The sequence below is a fragment of the Calonectris borealis genome, chromosome 2 (assembly GCF_964195595.1).
Source record: "Calonectris borealis chromosome 2, bCalBor7.hap1.2, whole genome shotgun sequence".
Classification (NCBI taxonomy): domain Eukaryota; kingdom Metazoa; phylum Chordata; class Aves; order Procellariiformes; family Procellariidae; genus Calonectris; species Calonectris borealis.
In genome coordinates, this window is record NC_134313.1 from 57593695 (window position 1) to 57615901 (window position 22207).

The 22207-nt window shown below is 43.9% G+C and overlaps 1 protein-coding gene across 2 annotated transcripts in view; it reads left to right on the top strand.

The window, feature by feature from the left end:
• MTCL1 (microtubule crosslinking factor 1) overlaps positions 1 to 21814 on the top strand; it is a 110251-nt gene extending 88437 nt beyond the window's left edge. For both annotated transcript variants that reach the window (XM_075142061.1, XM_075142062.1), the window contains 5 exons: positions 4487 to 4741; positions 8267 to 8572; positions 11314 to 11345; positions 12757 to 14317; positions 20994 to 21814. In XM_075142061.1, coding sequence (XP_074998162.1) covers positions 4487 to 4741; positions 8267 to 8572; positions 11314 to 11345; positions 12757 to 14317; positions 20994 to 21203 — 2364 coding nt within the window. In that variant the 3' untranslated portion in view covers positions 21204 to 21814. The remainder of the gene's footprint in view (positions 1 to 4486; positions 4742 to 8266; positions 8573 to 11313; positions 11346 to 12756; positions 14318 to 20993) is intronic.
• The last annotated feature ends 393 nt before the right edge of the window (positions 21815 to 22207 follow it).

Below are 22207 nucleotides of genomic sequence, written 5' to 3' on the forward strand. Positions count from 1 at the left end.
CACTAAGGTCTTGTGTACGTGCTCACAATTAGGAGGAGGCAATTAAAAAATTAAATATAAAAATAATAATAATATAAGCCTGAAATAGAAATAATATAAACATAAATTTAACTCAAACTAATATTAAGGATTCAAAATATGGGGTGTTTTTGTTTTCAGGATCAAAATGGGAGGAGCTAGTGAACAACATGTAAAACATCACCATTACGTATAGTCATGTTAACATCCTTTGCTATTCTGTACCAACATGTGGCATAACAACAGCTTTAGCTAAATAGCCAAGTCTGTCATGTCAATGTGGGTAGGAGAACCTCTCATGATGTCGTTTTATTGTTTTGATCAGTAGTGATGAAGCAGCGGGCTGTACAGCACTCCTACCATAGGGGGGTATAGAGCTGCCAAACCCTTGACAAGCCCATAGAGAATCAAGGCCTTTCTAGTCTCCGCTGTTGTCTTCACTGCTGCTGTTTTCCACCTTTTTTGTGAAGCAGTAGGTCAATTAAAAAGAGCATTTTCCTCAAGAGAGTCAACCCTAATTAATAGTCACTGGCAATGGTTTTGCATTTTGATGCTTCAACTCTCTGTATAGGAAAGAAAAAAAGGAAAGAAAACTCTTTTCATGCAAAAGCACTGCATATCAGAGGTGAGAATGTACTGTTGCCCGCTGCTTTGGAGCTTTAGCACTGCATATATCATTAAAAATAAAAGTCTTGGCTGTCAGAAATGCATGTACCTCTTATTTGGCAGAAAGATCCTTAGGCATTGCTTTTAAGATAAAAAATAATGAGATTGCTCCCAAGTATGGGATTGCAATAACTCTGAGCCAATAAGGAGTCCGAGTAATTCTTAGCCTTCAGATGGGCAAGTGAAAAATCCCAGTATTCTGGGAACTGGGAACTGAGAAAGGTTTGGAAAAAGGAGGGAGTTAGTATGTGGGGCCAAACCCTGCGTATGCATTGAGAACTTGCATGTAAGGACACGGACCCTCACTAGGACCCCGACCAGTGGTCCGGCTTCAGGACGCCTGGGGGAATATAGGCTGTGGTGCACATGGAGAGGCATCTGGTCACCCTTAGCAGTTAGCAGGTTTAGGAAAGTCACGTCTAGACTTTCATGATAAGGAGCCACCAATGGACCTTTACCCCATGATTCGTGCCATTTCATCAAAACAGAGGCAGAAGTACTCTCTCCTTGCCAGGAGCATTGTTCTGCCTTCCATAGGCACCAGGAACTGTCTTCTGAGTCATAAGACACCGCCTCTAACTGGAGAAGTTTTTAGATCCCAAATCACTGAACACCAGGAAATTATTCTAAAGGTGTATCACCGTATACTTGCCTTGGTTTTGAACTCATCTTTGTACTTATAGGCTTCCTGTATTCTTCTCAAATGGGGCAAGAGCTAGCGCTCTGGTCTGGGTGAGCCCATGGTCCAGCACAGGATGCCTTACTGTATTTTGGCAGCTTGGGCAAGGCACTCTAATGGCAGCCGTGCATTCTTGGGGTATCGCTCTTCTGGAGCACATTCTTTCTCCCCACTGCCTCTCTCAGCTCTCCTGCCCTTCACAGGCAGCATGGCCTGGGCACCACTGCTTTTCTTGCTTGCTAACTGAAAGGCTGAGAATTTGCCCGGTGGTGGTGAAAAACTCAGTGGTGTAAGGGGAGAGAGAGCATGAGGCTTGCTGACGTTCAACAGTTTGCTATTTTTTTGATATTCAAAAAAATGGAAGAAGGAATTTCCTTTATAGGCTAATCATGCAAAGTGTGTTTATTGCATCTGAGTATTTGTTTGCTTTATAGGTTGCTTTTAGCATTTTCATGCTTCATGCCAGCTAAAGAATTTATCGCAGGCATTGGCGTGTCTTTGCAACTTAGCATGCTAGCCATAGCTACTGCTGCATATGGCATTATTCCCCGGGACGCAGCAGAGTTGTAAGGTTGAGTCTGCACTCTAGCCTGGTTGGATTTATCCCAGACACTCCAGCAACCTCTCCTGAGAGCTCCTATTGCAAGATGAGAATTCTACGGGGGCATCAAAGGTCCTTGAAAGATGACTTCCGTATATGACAAAGAACAAGTCCTAAATAGCCCTCTGTCAGGCTTAGGGGTAAGCAAACTGTTATAGAGTTTACTTCATTAATCCCTTACTATTTTGGCTGATCTCAGCTCTGCAGTGACACTCCTGAAGTACATGATTATTTAGTGTCACAGCTACTTAGTGAGGAAGGAACTTGCAAGGGTGAGCAAAGGGGTGCAGGCCACAGAATAGTAAAATCATAGAATCACAGAATCCCAGGTTGGAAGGGACCTCAAGGTCCAACCTTTCTTGGCAAAGGCACAGTCTAGACAAGATGGCCCAGCACCCTGTCCAGCTGAATCTTAAAGGTATCCAGTGTTGGCGAATTCACCACTTCCCTGGGCAGATTATTCCAATGGCTGATTATTCTCACTGGGAAGAATTTTCCTTTTGTGTCCAATCAGAATCTCCCCAGGAGTAACTTGTCCCCATTACCCCTCATCTTTTCCATGTGACTCCTTGTAAAAAGGGAGTCTCCATCGTCTTTGTAGCCACCCTTTAAATACTGGAACAAAATCAAAGCAAACAAAGCTAAAAGAATGGGTGCCAACATGGCTGACCCTGCCTGCAGCAGCAGCTTTGATTCCCGCAGCACCATGAAATGGAGCTGGGGACTTGTGGGGGGACAGAGGAAAGATGTAGCAAGGGGCAAAAGGCCGTTACCTGAAGTTAGCAGTGAGTTTGGAAACTGGCAGCAACATTTTTACATATTGCTGAACTAACATGTGGGCAGTCAATGTGCTGGGTAGTGGGTAGGAAGGCAGCAAAGCTTTCCGGCTTCTTGAGGAACCGCACTGCCCAGGATGGTGTCTCCCATCGTGGATCTGCAGCACAGAGGTGTCTCTCCTGGAATGTTCTGCGTTTCTGCCCCACAGCATCTCCGGCCACCGAGCCGTGGAGTTGTATGCAGGACAGCCTCTTGCACATTGCTGCTGGTCCCACAAATTTACACTGCACAAATAGGATAAGTGTGAGAAAGATAGTGTCATGTCAACTTTGTTAAAATAGGATTTTGCTTTTTTATAATTGGTTTTTTGGTTGGTTGGTCGGTCGTTTGAAAACAACTGGAAATTAGTGCTAGAGGACGCAGGTGTTTTAAGATCTCCCTGTCAGTGCAAGTGGCTGTAACAGGATGTTCTCTGCAGCTCAGTACAATTTTAAATGACTCAAGCAATGACATCTCTGCCATTTACTTGGGGAGGCTGTTCCAGAGACAGTAAGCTTCACTCCTGAATCCAGTTTGAACTTCCCTTTGCTCAGAAAGTTTGGGCTTATTTTCCACACAGGGCAATGTGAAGGTGTTGTCCTTCTCTCTTGCTAAAGGAGCATGTTTCCCAGCAGACCTGCTGCCTCTCCTTTTTGAGGACAACTTTAACTTCTGAGGCGGGAATGAGTTTTCACTGCTTTTCACTCCAGTTCACCTGCAGAGCCAGGGGACAGAGATGTATCCCATTCTGAGTCACTCACACATCTACTGAGTTGTCAACAAAAGGTCAGGCTTCAGGGATAAATTTTTCACTTGCTTGAGCTTACACAAAACCACTGAGCACTTCTTCACTCTGACAACAGTCCAGCAGTGGCCCAGGTTGGCCAGAGAGGTTGTGCAATCTCTGTCCTTGGAGGTTTGTCAGGATCCGACTGAACAAAGCCCTGCGCAGCCTGGTCTGATCTCAGAGCCAACCCTGCTGGAAGCAGGGGCTTGGACTAGAGACCTCCTGACACCCATCAAGCCTGCATTTTCCTATAAATCTATTACCTTGGGCCAGCTCTTCTGATCTGATCAAGCTGATCCCTGAGCATGAAGTGAAGGAGAAGGAAGGGAAGGTAGCATCAGCTAACTGCCCTAGGAATCAATTCAGGCAGCAGAACCTATAGAGATGGGGAGGATGATCTCGGTACATCTTGTGCTGCCTACACCCTCTTATGCTGGAAGGTGTGAGGAGCTGTACAATAAGACCATTGCTGAGGAATGTTCTGGGGAAAGTCTCTTCAGAAGATGAATGCACTGTCTCTAGGTTTCAGGAGCACTGAGTGAGAGCACAAAGGTGGAGCAGTGGCTGAGGACGTTGCCCTGCCGATTGTCTCAGAGATGATGATGAGGGTGGAATTCACCTCCATGTTTTCTTCGTTGCTGGTACCCACACTCTCAGCAGAAAGATCACAACTGATGTCTTAATAACATGATCTGGTAGAGCTTGAGAAATGATTCCCTATGGTTTTCACTGTCTTTGATTTTAAAACGTTTTTCAAATTGAATATCTTTGATCATTTATTGAGATCCTAAGAGCTAAGGAATGCCATAATTTTGCCATTACCTTTGTGGAGTTAGGTCTCTAACTCAAACTCATTTTCAGACACAAGCTTTTACCATAGAAAGTTTGATGTCCTAATAATGTTTTATTTTAATGCCAGCTGGAAGGGAAGAGTGAGAACACCTCAGGAGAAACAGGCCTCACTTCTGATGCAAAGGGAGCTTTTAAAAGGGAAAGAGAGGAGCACAAGAAGCTTCTGGCTGAGAGTCATGGTGTGGTGATGGACCTCCGCTGGCAAATCCAGCACAGTGAGAAAAACTGGAACCGGGAAAAGGTGGAGCTCCTGGACAGGCTTGATAGAGACCGGCAAGAGTGGGAGCGTCAAAAGAAGGAGCTGCTCAGGCGGATAGAGCAGGTAAGGAGTCATCTTGGGGTGAGCAATGGCTGGCTGCAAGCGTGTTGCACCACTACTACACTCAGGCCAAGGTCAAGAGACTGTATTGAGAAGCAGCACAGCAACAATTTTGGTTCCTTGGCTACATCAGTGTTTCTTATGCTACAAAACAATTTACGCACACAAGGGAGTAAAAGGAAAATGCTCATAATCCCTATAAAAGACCACTTATGAGAAATCAGCTCCAGGTTAAAGGCCATTTCCTGCCTCATTTCAGTTACCCCGGACAGGCATGGTCACATCAATTCATTCTGTTTGAAAGCATCTCTTCATGCTAGAACACTCAATCCCACATGCAGGGTTATTCAAGGTTTGACATATAGCTTCCTGCCAAAAAAGTCTGTTCATCTGTGAATTAGCCACCAAAGATGCAGATGCTGCGACTATTCAGTCTCAACTGAATTCTTTTTCTCTAGCAAAGGAGCCCGGGGGTTAGCATGAAGAGCCCTGACTGATAACAAATAGACAGCTATCAATACTAAATATTCAGAAGACACTTCTGACCTTGGTCACATGAATTTTCTACGCACCTCTGCTATCATTGGCAAATCTGATAATTGCATACCTGTTCCCTTGGTTTTTGTGCCCATACGCGCTTTCATCTACTTAGTATTAGAGCCAGATTATACCTAATGGATTTATTATCTGGCTGGAAACCACAGAAAAAATAAGAAGTTTAATGAGGGAGAGTTAATACACCATTTCTGACTGAACGTTGTTCAGCTCTGAGTCATGCATTCCAGGAAAAGTAAGAAAAACGACTGAAATTGTGGGTCCTCAATTAACTGAATACTTTCAGTCCTTAGGACATCAGAAATGGAACTGCACCAGATTTGTGCATGCTCTCTAGGGAGCACTACGCTTGAATGAAGTACAAAGTAGCTTCACAGGTTAAGTTGACGGAAGCCCGGTGTAACTTCATGACCAGTTTTTGAAAAGGGTTCGTTATCTGTGTCTCATGTTCCCATGCCTGGGCTGCAACAAGAAGCTAAAGAAAAGACACCAGTTTGTAAATATTATGAGTGCAAGATTAAACCTCAGTTTAAGCTATGGCTGTTAAACCCACAGGGAAGCACTTAGAAAAATGCTGTACTCTTCAGATATTTCTAAAATCAATACTAAAAGTGTAGGTCTGAGTGGGCAGTGATCAACAGGAAGGTTTTACAGACCAAGAAAGGTGATTTTTGAGCTTCTTAATTTAAAAATATCAGTAAACTATATTCTGGATTTTTTAATCTCCCATTTATCTGAGGGGTTTTGCATATACTTCATGCAGCTTGTTGAGCTAGCCCTTACGATGCCTTATAATGCAGACCAATAGTACCAATAGTACCAATAGTATCAAGCTAATTTCAGAGGACTAGATGATCAGAAATAGCATTTGAAATCTTGGCTACCTGACTGCAAAACTTCGTAACTCCATCTTTGCTTATAATCAAACATTTCCCTGTGTGACAGGAAGCTTCCAAATATTTGCAGGCTTTTAGTTGAATATCCTCTCAGACTGCAGTCATGCCCTGCTTTATATGGAAACAATTAGTATATCTCTGAAGTCCTTCTCCCCAGGGTTTTTCTGTGTGTATTCCATGTATGGCAATACGTAGAGGATGAGGAGACTACACCAGTGTGTGTGTTTGAAAAACAGAGTCTAAGAGATAGCAGAAGCGGGTGTGCCAAGTTTCATACTATGCTTTATGCCAGTCTGCTTTCACACAGCTCCTGAATAATACATGTATGATAAGGGGGAAGCTCACACCAATGTATAAAATATATAAAATACTTTGCTCTGGATGGTTATGGGAATACTGCTCACATATAAAAAACATGATGGCCTACTTTTTTTCAGAGCTCCAAGCTGTTGTTTTTTTCTTTTCAAGTACACCGTCACTTTGTTTTCGCTTGGAGAATCCCCCTCCACTGTGCTCCTAAAGCTAATTGTGCACAGAGCACACTGACAGATATTTAAACTCACAAAATCACCTGTATGAAATGTGGTGTGTTTAAAGGCATAAACACACGGGGACTCAAAATCATTAGTCACTCTTGAAGAGTTAGTCCAGTATTTCTCACTTTAATTCTCCTGTCAGCTGTCTGAGATTCAGAGAGTGAGCCAGTAAACTGTACTGTTTTCTCATAAAGGTTCCCAGATCATTATCCTTACAGGATCCCTGAAAATCTGAAAGGGCTTGCAATTGGAACTGTGTATACAGAAAACATGCAATTACCATTTCTCCTTGCTTTGGGTCTTGCCCGACTTGCTGGGGAATGGACTCCGGGATCTCTTGAGATAGACCTTCTGGCCCCTACCTTTATAGGATTCCTTAAATTAACTCCTTCCAATAAAACTGTTTCAGATTTTGTATATCATAAGCAAAACACTGAAGATGCATTCACCTTTGTGTAGACTTGAATCAAGCAAAAATCTCACTGACTTCAGCCCAAGTGCAAATGTAGTCATTTGAGACTAAAATGTTTTGATCTACATTAGGCCATATGATGTCTGTTTATTTTCCCAAACACATACAACAAGATTAAAATAATATGTTTTGTAGGTCCTCATTCGCCAGGGTCCTAGGGAATGGCTTGCATTTGCAGGTTATTGTCACTAACCTTAGCAGGCTGCTCTAGCAAAACATCAAGAGTTACTTATCAGATTCCTGCTGTCATTCATCATGTTTGAAAATATCCTTACTTCATCTATCCTGTTGTATTTAAAATTAAAGGAAAAGTTGATCACATAATCTAATTTTAAGATTGGAAGTAGTTTCAATTTCGCTAGTGGTTCACCCTCTCTTCACCCAGCTTTTGCAAAGTGTAGAGTTAATAGCTTTGATGGCCCTTCTGTAAATATGCATTTTCTTCAAACATGCTTTGCATGCCTAATTCATCCCTTTGACGATGCTGTTCTGTACAAATAGTCAGCTTCCTAGGGCTAGATAGTCTTTAAAACAAAGCTTTTGTCTTTTGTTAAGCGGAGTTTTCCGCCTCTGGAAACAAGTGATGTACATAAAAGTGCAACTCTTGTAGTGCTGACCAGAAGAAATATGTGTTTGTTTTGATGAGACTCCAAGTCACTCACCGTTCCTTGAGCTTTGACTCCTATTGCTTTAGGATCTCATATCAAGATTGCTTTTAAATAGCAGTCAGTGTTGATTTGTTTCTTTAAAAATCAGCTTAGAGGCAGATGCATCATTTTGTGTATATAGACACACAGTGTGTATGTATGTATGCACATATATGTAAAAAAGCAAAACTGTACATATACACATTTAATCACTCAAAATCCCATGAGTAATAGCATCAAAGTCCTAGAGACATCTCCCTTTGCGGAAGGACCAGTGCTGCAAAGCCGGCGTCCCTGGAGCCAGGCGGTGATCTCAGCCTCCCCAAGGCACGGGTGCCTCGCTGCTGGGGAAGGATGGGTTCTGCAGAATGCCATACGCTACGTATGTAATTGCTGTTCATTTTAATTTGCCTTGTTTCCAGCTTCAGAAAGAAGTGAGCCCGCGAAGAGGAGGTGGTTTTCTGTGTGACCAGAAAGAGAATAACCTTCGTTCATTTACGACCCAGGGGAACCTTCTTGTGCCTCGTTCGATGGGGTCAAGATCCTACTCTGATTCAGACGCCATTCAGTTTGACGATCGGTCACTGTCTAAGCTGAGGGAGAGCGATCGGTGCAGCGCCACGGAAAACCTCTTTCTGGAGTCGCTGTCTCTTGATTCCCCTGACGAGTCTGATGAGCACCGGTCTCAGCAGCTGGAGCGGGAGAAATTCTTGACTGGATTAACGGAAGTATGCGCTCTCCTACCTTTCATCAAGCCAGCGTGTTGTCTCTTATGTCAGAATTGGTACAGCATCCCTGCTGTAGGAAGTGAGATATTGTGTCATGGGCACTGCTTACAGTTACCCAGTGGTGAATTTGGTATGGATGAGATTTCATTCCTTGTTATGAGCTGATTATATCAGTGCCAGTCACCTGAGAAACTGGGAGCCAGCCTACAGGTCTCAAAGATTACCTCACCTTATGCCATTCTTATTATGTATGATAACTATATTTGACACAACATATTGGTTTAGAAGGTCTTAAATCTCATCCAGTTGTAAGTAGGTACATATATATGAAGAAACATGGGCTATATTTTGTTAGTAAAGCAGTAAGTGCTGTAGAGAGACACTTCTGGTTGTTCTGTTGTGGTTGCCTTCTGAATAGATTAGCATGAGTAAGTGAGATGAGAAAGAATAAAGTTGTTATTCATCAGCAAAGTACCTACCCTCAGACTACACCATAAAGCTATAAAGATGGAAAACACAGTGCTAAGAGGTGCCATTGGGCCATAGTGAATGTATTCTGTGTCCTGCTAAAGTCTACACCACCGCTTTCACTGGTTCCAGGTCTTTACAGTTCTGTTTATATTGTTGCTGAATGAAACCCAGGGTCCCCATCCCCATATACTGGTACAAAGCAGCCTGTGAACTGGCATGTTATATTAGTGACACTGAGAATGTTCACACTAACCACAACTATACACTTTAATGATCCTGTGAAATTAAAAACACATTACAACGTCAAAATGCTAATATCTCCTTTATTTTCTATTGTTCCTTGAATGTTAGCGGCTGTTACAGAACAAGAAGCATTCCGAAGTTAAAGTTATCAAGCAGGCAGCACATTGCTTGATGCAAGTTTTGAGTACTTTCTCCTTGCCTGAAACTTCAGATTTGTGTACATGGGTTAGACATTTGGCTTGTGCTCTGAGCACGTGAATACCGGTTGGGTGTACATGTTATAGCAAGTAGGGAAGCAGAAGCTTCCCAGTCAAAGATGTATCTGTGTACTCTGGCTTGAAAATTTGACCACTCTGGAAAAGAGTTTGTCAACAGGTCAGGTCTCAAGCTCCCTGCAGGACCAGGTTCACTGGTGTTCCTTGACTTGAACATGGGCACCTCTGAAAATTTTACCTAAGCATTTATTTGAGATGTATAACATTGTTACTTAGCTAAAGGATTGGGAAATCAAGTTCTTTGAGAGGAATAAGAGAAAAAAAGATTAGGAGAGGCAAGAAATGTGCCCTTCTCTACATTTTAAGTAGCTGTAGATTTTCCTCCCTCCGTCCCATAAATGTACTGCTGGCAGTGTGGGATCCCATATTTATTATTTCTTAGCTTTTATTTCATACATGGCCAAGTGCTCGGTGAAGAATGTTGGTACCTGTGTCAGGGATCTATATTTTGTGTTTAATTTCGATTGCTGTTTTCTCTCCTTCAAATTCAGTCTGATATTTAAGAAGGGAGATCTCTCTTCTTTTTTCTGTTTTTCAGAATTTACCACCATTAACAAAAGTGTTGGCAGCAAAAGTTGGTCCTCGTTGGTGTTTGCATAGCTTCTTTCCTTCAAAGCATGTTTTAGTGAAACCTGGGCAAAGTCATTTTCCCTCAGAGGGTTTGCTCAGGCGAGACTGATGGGAGTTTAATGAATAGCTTAACTGAGGATGCGGAGGCAACGGCAGCCTGCCGACTGTTCCTCTCCACTGTATTTTCTTTGTGGTACTAACTGCAGTAGAAGTCCATCCAGCCTTCAGCCTGATTCTCTATTTAGTTAGATCAGATTTACTCCACCAACATTATTCCAGACTTACGCCAGAGTGAATGAAAGGAGGATCAGTTTACTCCTATTTTTTCCCCTGACTCTGGATAAATACCAGAAAGGTATTTGCTGAGTTAAGCGGTGCTCTTTTTGAATAGTCACAATTTGAAATACACTTCAGTGTTGGTAATGTTCTTGATTTCATGAGGTCACATAAAAATAGTAGGTACTAATACTCCTTTTTTCCTGATCTTATTTTGTATTCCCTATATATTATTAGAAATATAAGCAAACAGTTAAAATAATAATTGTAGAGCAATTGCTAAAAAAACCAACTCATTATGGGAATTGTCACAGGGAAATAATTGCCATAAAAACATCTTAATGCCGTTAAGCTGTAGGTATTCCCCCTATGAAACACGTAATAGTCTTCCCACACATCTAATGAAACTCATCTTCATGAGTTTCAACTGGTGTCATTTGTTGGTTCCTAGAGAATGTACAATGAAGTCTCATGTCAAAGGACCCCGGTTTATCTCTCATTTCAGCACAGCTAGGTCTCTGGCATAAAGCAGATTAACTCCACAGAACAAATTCACTGACAAGTATATGGTCCAAAACAATATGTTGTACACGTGGAAAAAAGCCATTTGCAGTTTACTTGCATTTGTGGTTGCACGGGACTATAAAAATTCAAGACTGCTGTAGATTTGGTGTAGTCTGTGCAGTCTGTTGTCCTGATGGTATTGCCCATTCTGCTACCCATGTACAAAGGGAAGGATATTCCCACTGGCACTTTCAGATTCTTTATCAGAGGGAAAATCAGCCACTGTTTGAAGACAAACATACCTGGTGGAACTAACTGGAAGTGAATGGCAAAACACCCATAAGCTAATGCCACCAACAGGTTCAGAAGTAACTTATGCTGTTTGTTTCTGTTTTTTGTCAGGAGGAAGAAACACACAAAGGAAATCTTCAAAGGTGAGTAAAACTTACAGGGAAAAAGCCAGCAAATATTCAGCTGCCAGAGCTATAGCTCTCCGGCGCCCAAGCCACAGAGCCGAGGCATAGCCATGCTGCCTCCTAAGCAGCCTGCAAGCCAGATCAATGGATTTACCCAGGGATTAATTTGTCTCAATATGCTTCTGTTCTACTCTGATTAACTTGGGCCACATTAGCTGTGGTGCACAAAGATCAAACTGTATGAACGTGCATGAAGCTGCAGCTTACACTGAAGGCTACACCTACCTTAGCAAGTAGTGCAGACCTGTAGACATCGATATATAGAGGAAAACAGTTGGTACTGAGGACCTGACATGCCCCTGCATGTCAGGGCTATTTTGCTTTGGACTAGTTCTGCTCTGATCCCTTGGGTTCAATACCCACCTAGCCCTAGAGTGCATTAGTTGTGCTTCTGGAGAGCATCTTCTAGCTCACTTTCATCCCAAAGGAGCCCAACCCATGCTCTCTGAGATTGCCCCTTGATGCAGACCAGAGCATCTGAATAGATCATCCACTTCAAAACCATACTCCTGGTCTCACCTAACTCCCTAATGTAGATGCACCCTAACTGCAGCTAGTGCTTTTGATTAAAAACTCAGTGTGATTTTCTGTATCCTCCGGGTCACTGATATATATAACTCATTGCTTGCTGAATCCTCGCCCAGCTTGAGTTACATCATTGAGCCGACTCTGATAACTACGCTTACTTGCATTTTTAAGTAGCCCCATTCAGAAAGCTTCTTTTGTTGTTTGATTTTTCTTAAAGCGAAGCAGTAGGACAACTCAGCTGAATGCTTGTGAGTTGTACGAACTAGCGAGGTGTGGGAAAGCCAAGAATCCAGCATTATCACATAGCGATTCCCTTTGGTTGAATTATAGCACGAGCTCAACTCACCAAGCCAGTTCAATGTAACAGCATCTAGGCTGGATGTCCCACATCGCTACGCACCAGCTGTGCAGCCTGGGCAATCTCAGGAGTGGAGGTGGACTTGCCGATTTCCCAGCAAGTCAGAAATACTCCACACTTCCTTTGAAAAATGTGCCTCGTATTGTCGCAAAGACTCATTTTCTGTGAATGGTATATTTCTGAAATGCATCCTACTGCTCCGTATTTCAGACATTTGCCAAGCAAGTAATCCATGAGAAAGCAGTAAATCGAGAGCCATTAATAAACCATTTGGTACTTTTAATGACACATCAGGAATGCTTGCGTTTCACAGCTATTTTAAAAATAATGAAAGGGAACTTTAATGAAAGAGAGGGCTAAAGTGGTTTCATACATAAGCAGATAGTGAAAGTCAAGTTTCCTGAGTTAGTTTGCTGCTGAAAATAAGTCACTCTGTGAGAGTTTCCAAGCCTATGAGTGATACTCTCGTGTTCTCTTCTCCAGGGCGATGTCCGTTTCTTCCATGTCAGAATTTCAGCGCCTGATGGATATTTCTCCATTTCTACCAGAAAAAAACTTGCCTTCATCCAGCAGCAAGGATGACATAACCCCTCCCCTGTCTCCTGATGATCTGAAATACATTGAGGAGTTCAACAAAAATTGGGATTACAGTAACACTAGGAACCATGGTGGGGCCACCGAGAAGCCTGCTGAAGGCTGGGCAGAAAGGACAGAAATTGGGAAAGCCGGGAATGATCCTGCTTCAGATGCCTTCCAGGCATCATCATGGTACCTCACCACCAGTGTCACTATGACAACTAACACCATGACCAGCCCGGAGCACTGCCAGAAGCAGCCAACGAGGAGTCACGGTGTAACTGAAAAAATGGGAGTTCGGGTCTTTCACAGCCCACCGGTTGTTCGTAGGTTTGATAACTCGGTCATAGCTGGCAGCGAAGGGAAAAACCAGGTTGAGCCGGACTTCCTGTTTTCTGTGACCAAAGCTATGGGGACCGTCGCTGAGACAAAAGGTGCTTCCTCGGATATGTTTGGAAGATGGTCTTGTGACCTGGCCAAACATCATAAGGATTTTCTGGAGAGTGGTCTTCATCCCATTGAACGTCCTATTTGCACTACTGTGGGCTTTGCCTCACCCTTGCACAGCTTGGAGATGTCCAAAAACATGAGTGATGATATGAAGGAGGTCGCTTTCTCTGTCCGAAACGCAATACGCTCTAACTCTAATTCAACAGAGCCTCAGTTTAAGGACACCGCATGTCAAACCAATGGGATGAGAACGACAGGGACGCAGACCACCCAGACCATCAGTGTTGGCTTGCAGACGGACACCCTGCGCAGTATCACCAGCAGTCCACACAAGTGTCTGACACCAAAGGGGGGGTCCACGCCTGTCTCTTCACCATCCAGAAGCCTAAGAAGCAGGCAAGTGACCCCTGTCATTGAAAAGGTCCAGGCTAAGTTTGAACGCACATGCTGCTCCCCCAAATATGGCTCTCCAAAGTTGCAAAGAAAAATCCTTCCCAAATCAGACCAGCCAAATAACCGGACTTTGCCTGGCACACCTCAGAAAGGATTCAGTGAGTCCGCTTGGGCTAGATCAACTACTACAAGGGAGAGTCCTGTTCACACCACCATCAACGATGGCCTCTCCAGTTTGTTCAACATTATTGACCATAGCCCCATCTTTCATGAGACCTTCCAAAAATGCCCCAGGTCTAGCAGCCGGTCTAGGTCGGCAGAACCCAGACCAGAACTGGGCCCAGTGCAGGAGCCATGTACAAATGCCCGTGGCAGATCACCCAGTCCTCTCCGGTTGGGGACAGAGACGCAAAAGGAAGAAGGGACTGAGGTGACAAGTATCAGGCAGGACTTATCTGCTCCTCCAGGGTATACACTTGCAGAAAATGCTGCCAGGATCTTGAATAAGAAACTTTTGGAGCATGCCTTAAAGGAAGAGAGAAGGCTACCTTCACACAGCCCACCAAATCTTAGCAATGACAACAGCACAGGAGAAATTGTCAAAGTAGATCCAGGGTCCATAGAGGTAATGAGTTTGTTTGTTTTTCCTCCTATAGCTAAATGCACTCTTCTTTGAACAAATGCATTATGAGATCTCTTGCAGTCCTAGTGAGTATTTACAATGAATATCCTAGTCCTGTCATGGTACCACCAGCGAGTCCCAATCATGAAACTGTTGGATTAGTCACTGAAGAACTCGTTAAAGAATTGAGTTTCTATCCTGACAGCTTATCGGGCTTGAAAACATGAGAAGAGCTTTATCCTTTACAGGATAAAGATGCCTTTACAGGGTAAAAATGGTTCTCCCCTGAATGACTGGGATAAGGGTTTTCTGTCACAAAACACACAATACGTTACAGATGCTCTAGGGACTCCAGGTTTGAGTAAATTTCTCTTTTATGCTGGATGGAAAGGTAGACTCTTTCTCCTATGCAAGAATGGGTGTTAACAAGTTTGTGTGAAAAATAGCCTCTACAATACCCTGAACCAAAACTTCAGGGCCTTCAGCAATCTTTTTCTGGACGTATCTGGTTAAGTTTGGCTTGGGTCTGTGAATGTGATTAAATGGCATGACATTTGGTACTGGCTCTTGCGGCCTCACAAAAAAAAAAAAAAAGAAAAAAAAGAGATAATCAACTAGTCTAAGCACATACATACTTAGTGTTTAAGAACTCTTTATTGATATTTTGCTGTCAACAGTGTAACAGTCATCATCTGTCTCAGAAGGCATGCCCAAGTATTGGGGGTCAGATTCTCAGGTAGAGTAACGTGCTACAGCAGTCAACAGAAAAGAGCGTGTAACGATGGACAAAAGCTTTCCGTTACCATTGTCAAAGCCTCCTGTTTCTGGTGAACCTTTGTGCACATGAGAGTGTTGCCCTGAGGAGGCCTGGAGAAGCTGAATTATGCCCAGCACATGTCGTCTTTCTGGTAGAGCAGTGAAATGGCACGTGCCCTGCTGGTCGGTGATACTCCCCAGGGCAGGAGCCCCTCATCTGCCCCTTTAGCACCCTGATGTTGCGGTGGGCCCCGGCCGCAGGGCAGCTGCTCCTCCTTGACCCCTACACACCCCAGACATCCCACCTTGGCCTCCCTAGGCTCACTCCTACCACTCCTGCCTCAGATAGCCTCAAGGGAAGGTTCAAGCCCCATTTTCTAAGTCAGCATTTGGCTTGAAGGATTTGTGGGAACCTGAGCGCTCAGACTTTTGGTCTGCAGTTTGCCTTGCACTAACGAGTGGTTCTCAATGGACAATCGGTTCCTCTTTTGTAGGTACTGCTCAGAGGACATGATCTTTTTTTGCCTAACAGAGGATCCAAAGCTGAGGATATATTCCCTATATGTAGTTTAAACAGATATAAATAGGGAAGTTTGCACATATAAAAAAGAAACCACATGCATATTATAAATGACAGTGAATGAAAGTGGGCTTTGTGCACAAAACTCAGAGTGAATGAAAGTGGAAAGCAGCCTCATTTATTTGACTCTTTCTAGCCCTCTCTGTATTTCGTCCTTAGTTCAAAATACTGGGAATGCACTACTGGTCCTTATTAGAAAGTGTGATGCACTCTTACAGGTTCAACTCAGCTTTGCCTTCAAGGCATCCCTGGAAACTCTTGATTTCCTCCTGCATCTTTTACCTGTCTCCGCAGATTTCAAGTATAAGTAAATGGATGCCATCCCACATCATCAGAAATTGTTGTTGGCAAAATACAACTAGCGTCAGTACCTGAGTTTGACGCACACAGAGATTTGTGTCAATGCTGTTTAGCAAAACCCACTGACCATCAACCTGGCAGAAAATGCTCCTCTTTGTGAAATCTCAGTGTCTTTTGCCTAATTTTTTGAGTTCCGAGCCTCAGAGCCAAGACTTGTTTTCCCTTGCAACTCTTACTCGGTTGTTTTGACTGTTGCCTAGATGCACAGGTTATGATCTTTGAGTCGTCCTGTCATTTCTCAGGAATATGCATTGAAAAGGAAGGTGATGGGCATTCACACGGTGAGCTTAGCTTTTCCTAGGTGAGGTGATGCTCTACAAGATGTACTTAACAGAGCACGGGTTCGCTGCTGAAAACAAAACCGCAAATAAGTTTAGACTCTGCAGATGCCTTGGGTTATTTATGGATTACACTGACCACACAAATCACACTTTGTACAAATTCCACTTAGCACATATTGTACAAAGCCAGATGCAGCAGTTCAGTGAATTATGATCTTGGAGGAGGCAGGCTGTGCTTGGGGCAGCGTCATGTCAGCGCTGCCCCTACCACCCTCCTGTAGATCCCTGCTCTGCTTCCCCCTCACCTGTTGGTTTCTGGCCAAGACAAGTGACCTTCTTACCACCGAACGCCTTCTTGTTTCTGCAGTCATGGCACGGTATATTAATGACTTTTAGACTTTCACGGAGCACCTGTTGGTGGCTTTTCTTTCATTTGAGCTTCTGAGTGGTTTAGTTACGTGATTTTATTTTATATTCCTGCTGCAAATATGAAATCTAGTTCATATATATATATATATTTACACTGGTACATATGTGTGCATGTGAGTGTATATGCATACATAGTAGTAATAACTCTGTATTTTCTAACTTGCTCAGAGCTGCTTACAAGCAAATTCATATCCACCCAGTGCAGCCTAGTAGTGTCTTATCCTGCTAATTCACTAAACCACTATCTTACTCGCGTATCATGGGATTTATAAATATTACTATTAAAATTGCAGATTAGCATTACCTAACTAGCAATGTAAGAGCAGTATGAACATTCTTCTTCTATGACTAGCAAGGCTGTAAATCATAGAGGTTACACAACAGTCCTGGACTGGTGGTCAGACCCATTTCTGGACACAGCACTGGGAAAGGACCGTCCACACGGACCCACGGAGGAGAGGGCAGCTGCTGCGTCCTCTGCTCGCCGGGGCAGAGCAATTGCCATACACTTGCCACTGAACCGTTCAGCATTTGAGGGGGAATGTTAAAAAGAAGGGAAGGAGTTGTCAGAATTAAAGTGCTTTTGCTTTAGTTTGAGTCTCCCATCCCATGTCGCTGTTAAATAGGAACAAGGGAGAAGGGTGAGGCAAAGGGCTTTCATGAAACCTGAGCAACATAAGCATGAGTAACATGAGAAACATAAACAACATAAAATATCAGTTGCTTTTTCGTTTGTTAAAGATTTCCTAAGCAGAAGTTCTCTCTTGAAATCAAACGAAGGAAAAAAGATGCAGCTTTATTCCTCTTTCACGGTAGTGAGGTTTTTCCCTAGCCTCAATCAATGTTGGCAAAGGTTAACAGATGTCTTTCTCTGCTGAGTAGAAATGTTTGGTTTGTTTAATGCTATGTCCATTTCTGAGACTGTGCTAGGATTGTAAAGGGTTGGTTTGTTTGCTTCCTTCCTTTCTAAATCTTTTTCTGCTAGTGGCTTATCTTTTATTTTTGATTATTAGTTTCCCTGTGATAACAGCGGTAACATGATCTGAATGGGTAGTAACATCTGGAGACGACTTCTTGCTGACATGAAATCTTCACTTTAAAAAAATAATTGATTAAAACAGTTCTTTCCAACCTACTTGCTTTCTTTTTCTTTTCTGTCTGTTCTGTCCAGAACCAAACTGTCTTATTAACTGCCCCCTGGGGACTCTAACCCTGCCTGCCTCACTGCTGTAAGTCCTTTCTACCTTGTTTCCAGAGCTTTCCGAAAGCGGTCATTTTTGAACGTGTGGGTTAACGAAGGGAAATAAATGACCACAGCTCCAGAGGTATCGGCACGCCCCGACATCCCTGTGGGGTCCTTCGTGTGCGACGGTCAGGAAGCGCTCAGGATAGGAGCCCATCTGCTGCCTCCCGCGGCAGCACGGGCTACGAAGCGGTCACACACAAGTCAAAATTTGTGCTGTTGGGGTTTTTTGTTAAACTTTAAAACACTGGCAAAATGTAAGACCAACACAAAGGTATGCAAAAATGTTGGGGAGGGATTCATAACAAACATCTGGGTGTTTTTTGACAAATACACAGCACTGCGCAGGGCTTCTGGCTGCCCTGGGCTGCGTTCCCTCTGGCCACGGCTACAGCAGCAGGAGGAGAGGGCTGCGGAGGGGGCTCCAGCACCAGCCCCATGGCTGTTGGTCACCTTTGCTCATTAAGCTGTTCCCAGCCCAGTTTTGGCCAGTGGCTGGCGTTGCAGCGGCGGAGGGAGGGAAGAAGCTGTGCAGACGTGAGCTGTGACCGTCCACTCTGCCTCAGAGCCAGAAAACTGTTTTATTTATGTATTAATGAAGGCATAGCCACGCTGGCTGACAGCCTGGCTTAGGAAAGAGCTAGAAACTAAAGCTGAAATCATCTTTCCCGTTTTCAATGTCCGAGCTAAGAAGTGCTGCCTGTCTACCCACACCCCCAAGCAACCACCAAACTAAATTACCCACAGGATATTAATTTTTTTTAAACATTTCTAGCTATGACAGCTACATGTGGTAAGTGAGGAGGGGGTTTCACAAACCATTCCAGACAGTTTCCTTGTCACGGTTGGATTTCCTTAGCGCACGCCGAGGAAGCCACGCTGCAGGCGGGGGTGACTGACTCAGCAGCCAGCACGTTATAAGATTACGCTGCCAGTCACTTCTTGGCCCTGGAGCAACATCCATCATGAACCCAGCCTTGCTGGGCATGTGTACATCACAGATAAGATGAGTTTAACCCTGCCGTTTGGTAAAAGCTGACCAACATCTGCCGGCGTGCTGGAGAGAGGCTTTTGAACTGGGAGGCAGCAGTGGACATAAATTTTGTTATCGCCATGCTGACTCTCATTTACTGCTATGAAACTAGGATAAAGCAGCCAGAAGCAAGCAGTGCTATAGAGATACTGTTTTAAGCCGCTGTTTAGAAGGAAGCTGAGACAAAACCCGCCAATCTCCTAGCCTCAATTCACCGTGTTGCGCTGCCTGTGAGTATTGCTGCGCATATGGATTTCTCTTAACAAATCTGAGTCTAGTGGCAGCTTTCACAGACCATATGTTGCCCCAGGCGCAATGGGATAAGGTGAAGTAAGGACACGGACTCAGTCTTCTTGTTAGCACCGATTCATATTTCAGCCTTACTGTTGTTTTAGCGAGGGTCGTTGTGAAGTTTACGGCGCAGCGACGGGGCGGGGGGCGAGGATGCAGAGAGGCAGGGGGGCAGGCCTAGGCTCCGTAGCCCCTGAGCAGCTTCTGCGAGGGCTCCCTAGCCTTGCTCTCTGCGAGTGCCGAGGGCAGACGAGCACAGCGCTGCCTGGAGCGGTGATGTGCATCTGCTGATCACCCTGGTGGCTGCGTATTGCCCGAAGGCACCGAGGTTCGCCCTTCAGAGAGGCTTCCCCTAGTCTGACGATGCGCTCTCTCTGAAACACACGCCTGCACAAGCTCCATTTACCCTACCTCAGCCCTGTGTCTTCAAAATTGATCTTTCTGTCATGTAACATTCATGTTTGGTCCTCCCACTGCAACAGAGAGGTTCAACGGCATATCACCTTGTTTGTTCACTGCCAATCACATCATGTTACCTACTCCAGTATTCTCCATCCCTAGTCACGTGTCTCCTTCTCCTTTGCTTCCTACTGCATCGTTCCGCTGCTGCCTTGGTCTCCCTGTGCCTTACCATGCCAGAGCTTTTCCTTTGCATTGTATCGTTTCTGGTCTCTCTCTTCTTTTGTCACCAGTTTGCATTCTGATTTTGAGACTGGTTTTTACTGAACACTCCTGTCCTCTCCAGTGACTGCTGCTCAGTGTACACGTTTCTATAGGTTGACAAACTCCTCTGATTTGCTTTTCTAAATTACCAAGTATGCAGTGAAATTTAGAAGTTTGGCTTTGGCACTACAAGACAGACCTGCTCCCACAATCACTCATCTTGATGTAAGGAGCATTCAGAGCGAGTCAGGAAGGCTAGCTGTGCTAGGAGCAAGGTCCATAAATATTAGAAGCAAGTACCAACTTAGTGCCAGGGTGAAAAATCACAACTGCAGATTGTTTCTAATCGCAAAGGCAGGCTAACCAAACCTGTGCAGCAGAAAGTTGGTAGAGGAATAAAATTTCAGGTTTTTTCCATTTCTGTGGATGTTGTCTTTAACATACAGTATCACTGAATCCTGCAATTCAGGCTTCAGCAGCTGGCAGTAAGGAGTGACATTCCAGAAGATGAAATCTGTAGGTAAGCCTCATCGTTAATCCAGCTGGAGATCATAACTTGTCCTGTAGTCATTATCCTGCTGCTAAGAAGTCTTTCCTGCATGTCAGTCTGAACTCTGAAGCAGACAAAAGGAGTCGGTGGTTGATTTTCACCCCACTTGCAAATGCCGAACCTGGCCCTTTTATGCCAGGTCAGCACTTAGAGCAATGTGATGAATAGTGGATTTTCCTGAATTATCATGCAAATGTGCTTTACAGCTCTTCTCTTTCTAGCACAAGGAGAATTAGCAAATGGAAGTTTGTCAGCTACTCCGGCTCATCCCAGACCTCTTTCTTTCATTCTCTCCTTACCTGTTGCATAAATCACGGACATACATGCAGATGCCTGGAGCCCGTACACAGGCAGATGTTCGCTGCTTGCTTTTGTCCCGCGACATGACAGATGCTTAGCTTTAGTTTGAATTTTTTGTTTCTTAATTCTTTGCGCATCCAGACGGCCTCTAATGCAAGTCACTAACCGCTGTTTTGCTCTCTTGGCTGCCAAGGAACTACCTTGTTCTGCACTAGCCCCGTCCCTCCAACCCTGCTTCTCCCGGCCAGAGAGACCAGCGAACCGGCGCCCACCGTCGCGATGGGCTTCACATTCCCCTACTGCCTCACAGTCGCAGTCCACCGGAGACCTGACTTCCTCGGAGGAGAGCGGAAGCAAGGAGCCGCCGGCAGAGACCCCCAGCCAGGGAGGCGAGCCGGCCTGACTCCGCACGGGAATAGGGGGGCTGCGACTCGCCTCCGCCAGGTCACCCGCCAGCCGTCTCTGCCACGAAGGAGAGAGGTCCGCTCGGAGAGGTCAAAGAACGTTCTCAGACGCAGCTGCTGAATGTCCGGCCTGGGAAACGGAGGTGTTTCTAGAATGAAACAGTTAATGTGCCTGTAATAACTTAATTTTTTTCATAGCTGAGAAAACTATTTTTGTCTCCATCTTTTCTACATACAGTATATTAACAAAAAAAAAAACAAAAAAGAGGGTAAAAATGATATAAAGTAAGATTTAAAATAAAATGTAAATTAAGTTTTAAGGGAATTTGAATACGTGCTCGCGCTCTTTCCAAATACTGACTGCCTTTTGGTTATATTTGCACTGTTATGTTTTCGATTTTGGTTTTGGGTTTTTTGGGTTGGTTTTTTTTTATTTCATGTAAAACTAGGGTCTTAAGTTAATTTTATTCTATTTTAATGTCAGTGTTATCGGTTTTTAAAAGTAAGGTTTTTAAAGATGCTTCAACTGTCTGAAGCGATACCTTTTAAGTAGTGAAGAAAGCCATTAAGCTAGTTCACTAGACTTGTATTGATTGAGATGGAGGGGAATACAGGTAAACACAAGAAAAAGTGTAAAAAAAAGAATGCCTCAGAAAGTCTTATGGAGTTAGCTGTAAAATACACCTACAATACTTGACTTGCATGCCTCTGGGTCCTCGCACTTTAGTGCATGTACATACTGCTACTGTACTTCTACCATCACATAAATGTGAGTCAATCATCTGTTTCACTGTAATATTGTTGTGAATTTACCTGTACTGTACTTTTATTGTTGGTATTCTTGCATTGACTATACAAAAAGATTTTTTAAATTATTGTTAGCAGTTCAACTGGCTATGTACAGTGTTTACTGAGAACTTCCTTCGTTTTGGGAAAACCATTGAGATCTCTGGGCATACTAAATTGTAACTGGTCTTGTTTAAGAGTCTGTTGGAGACCATGT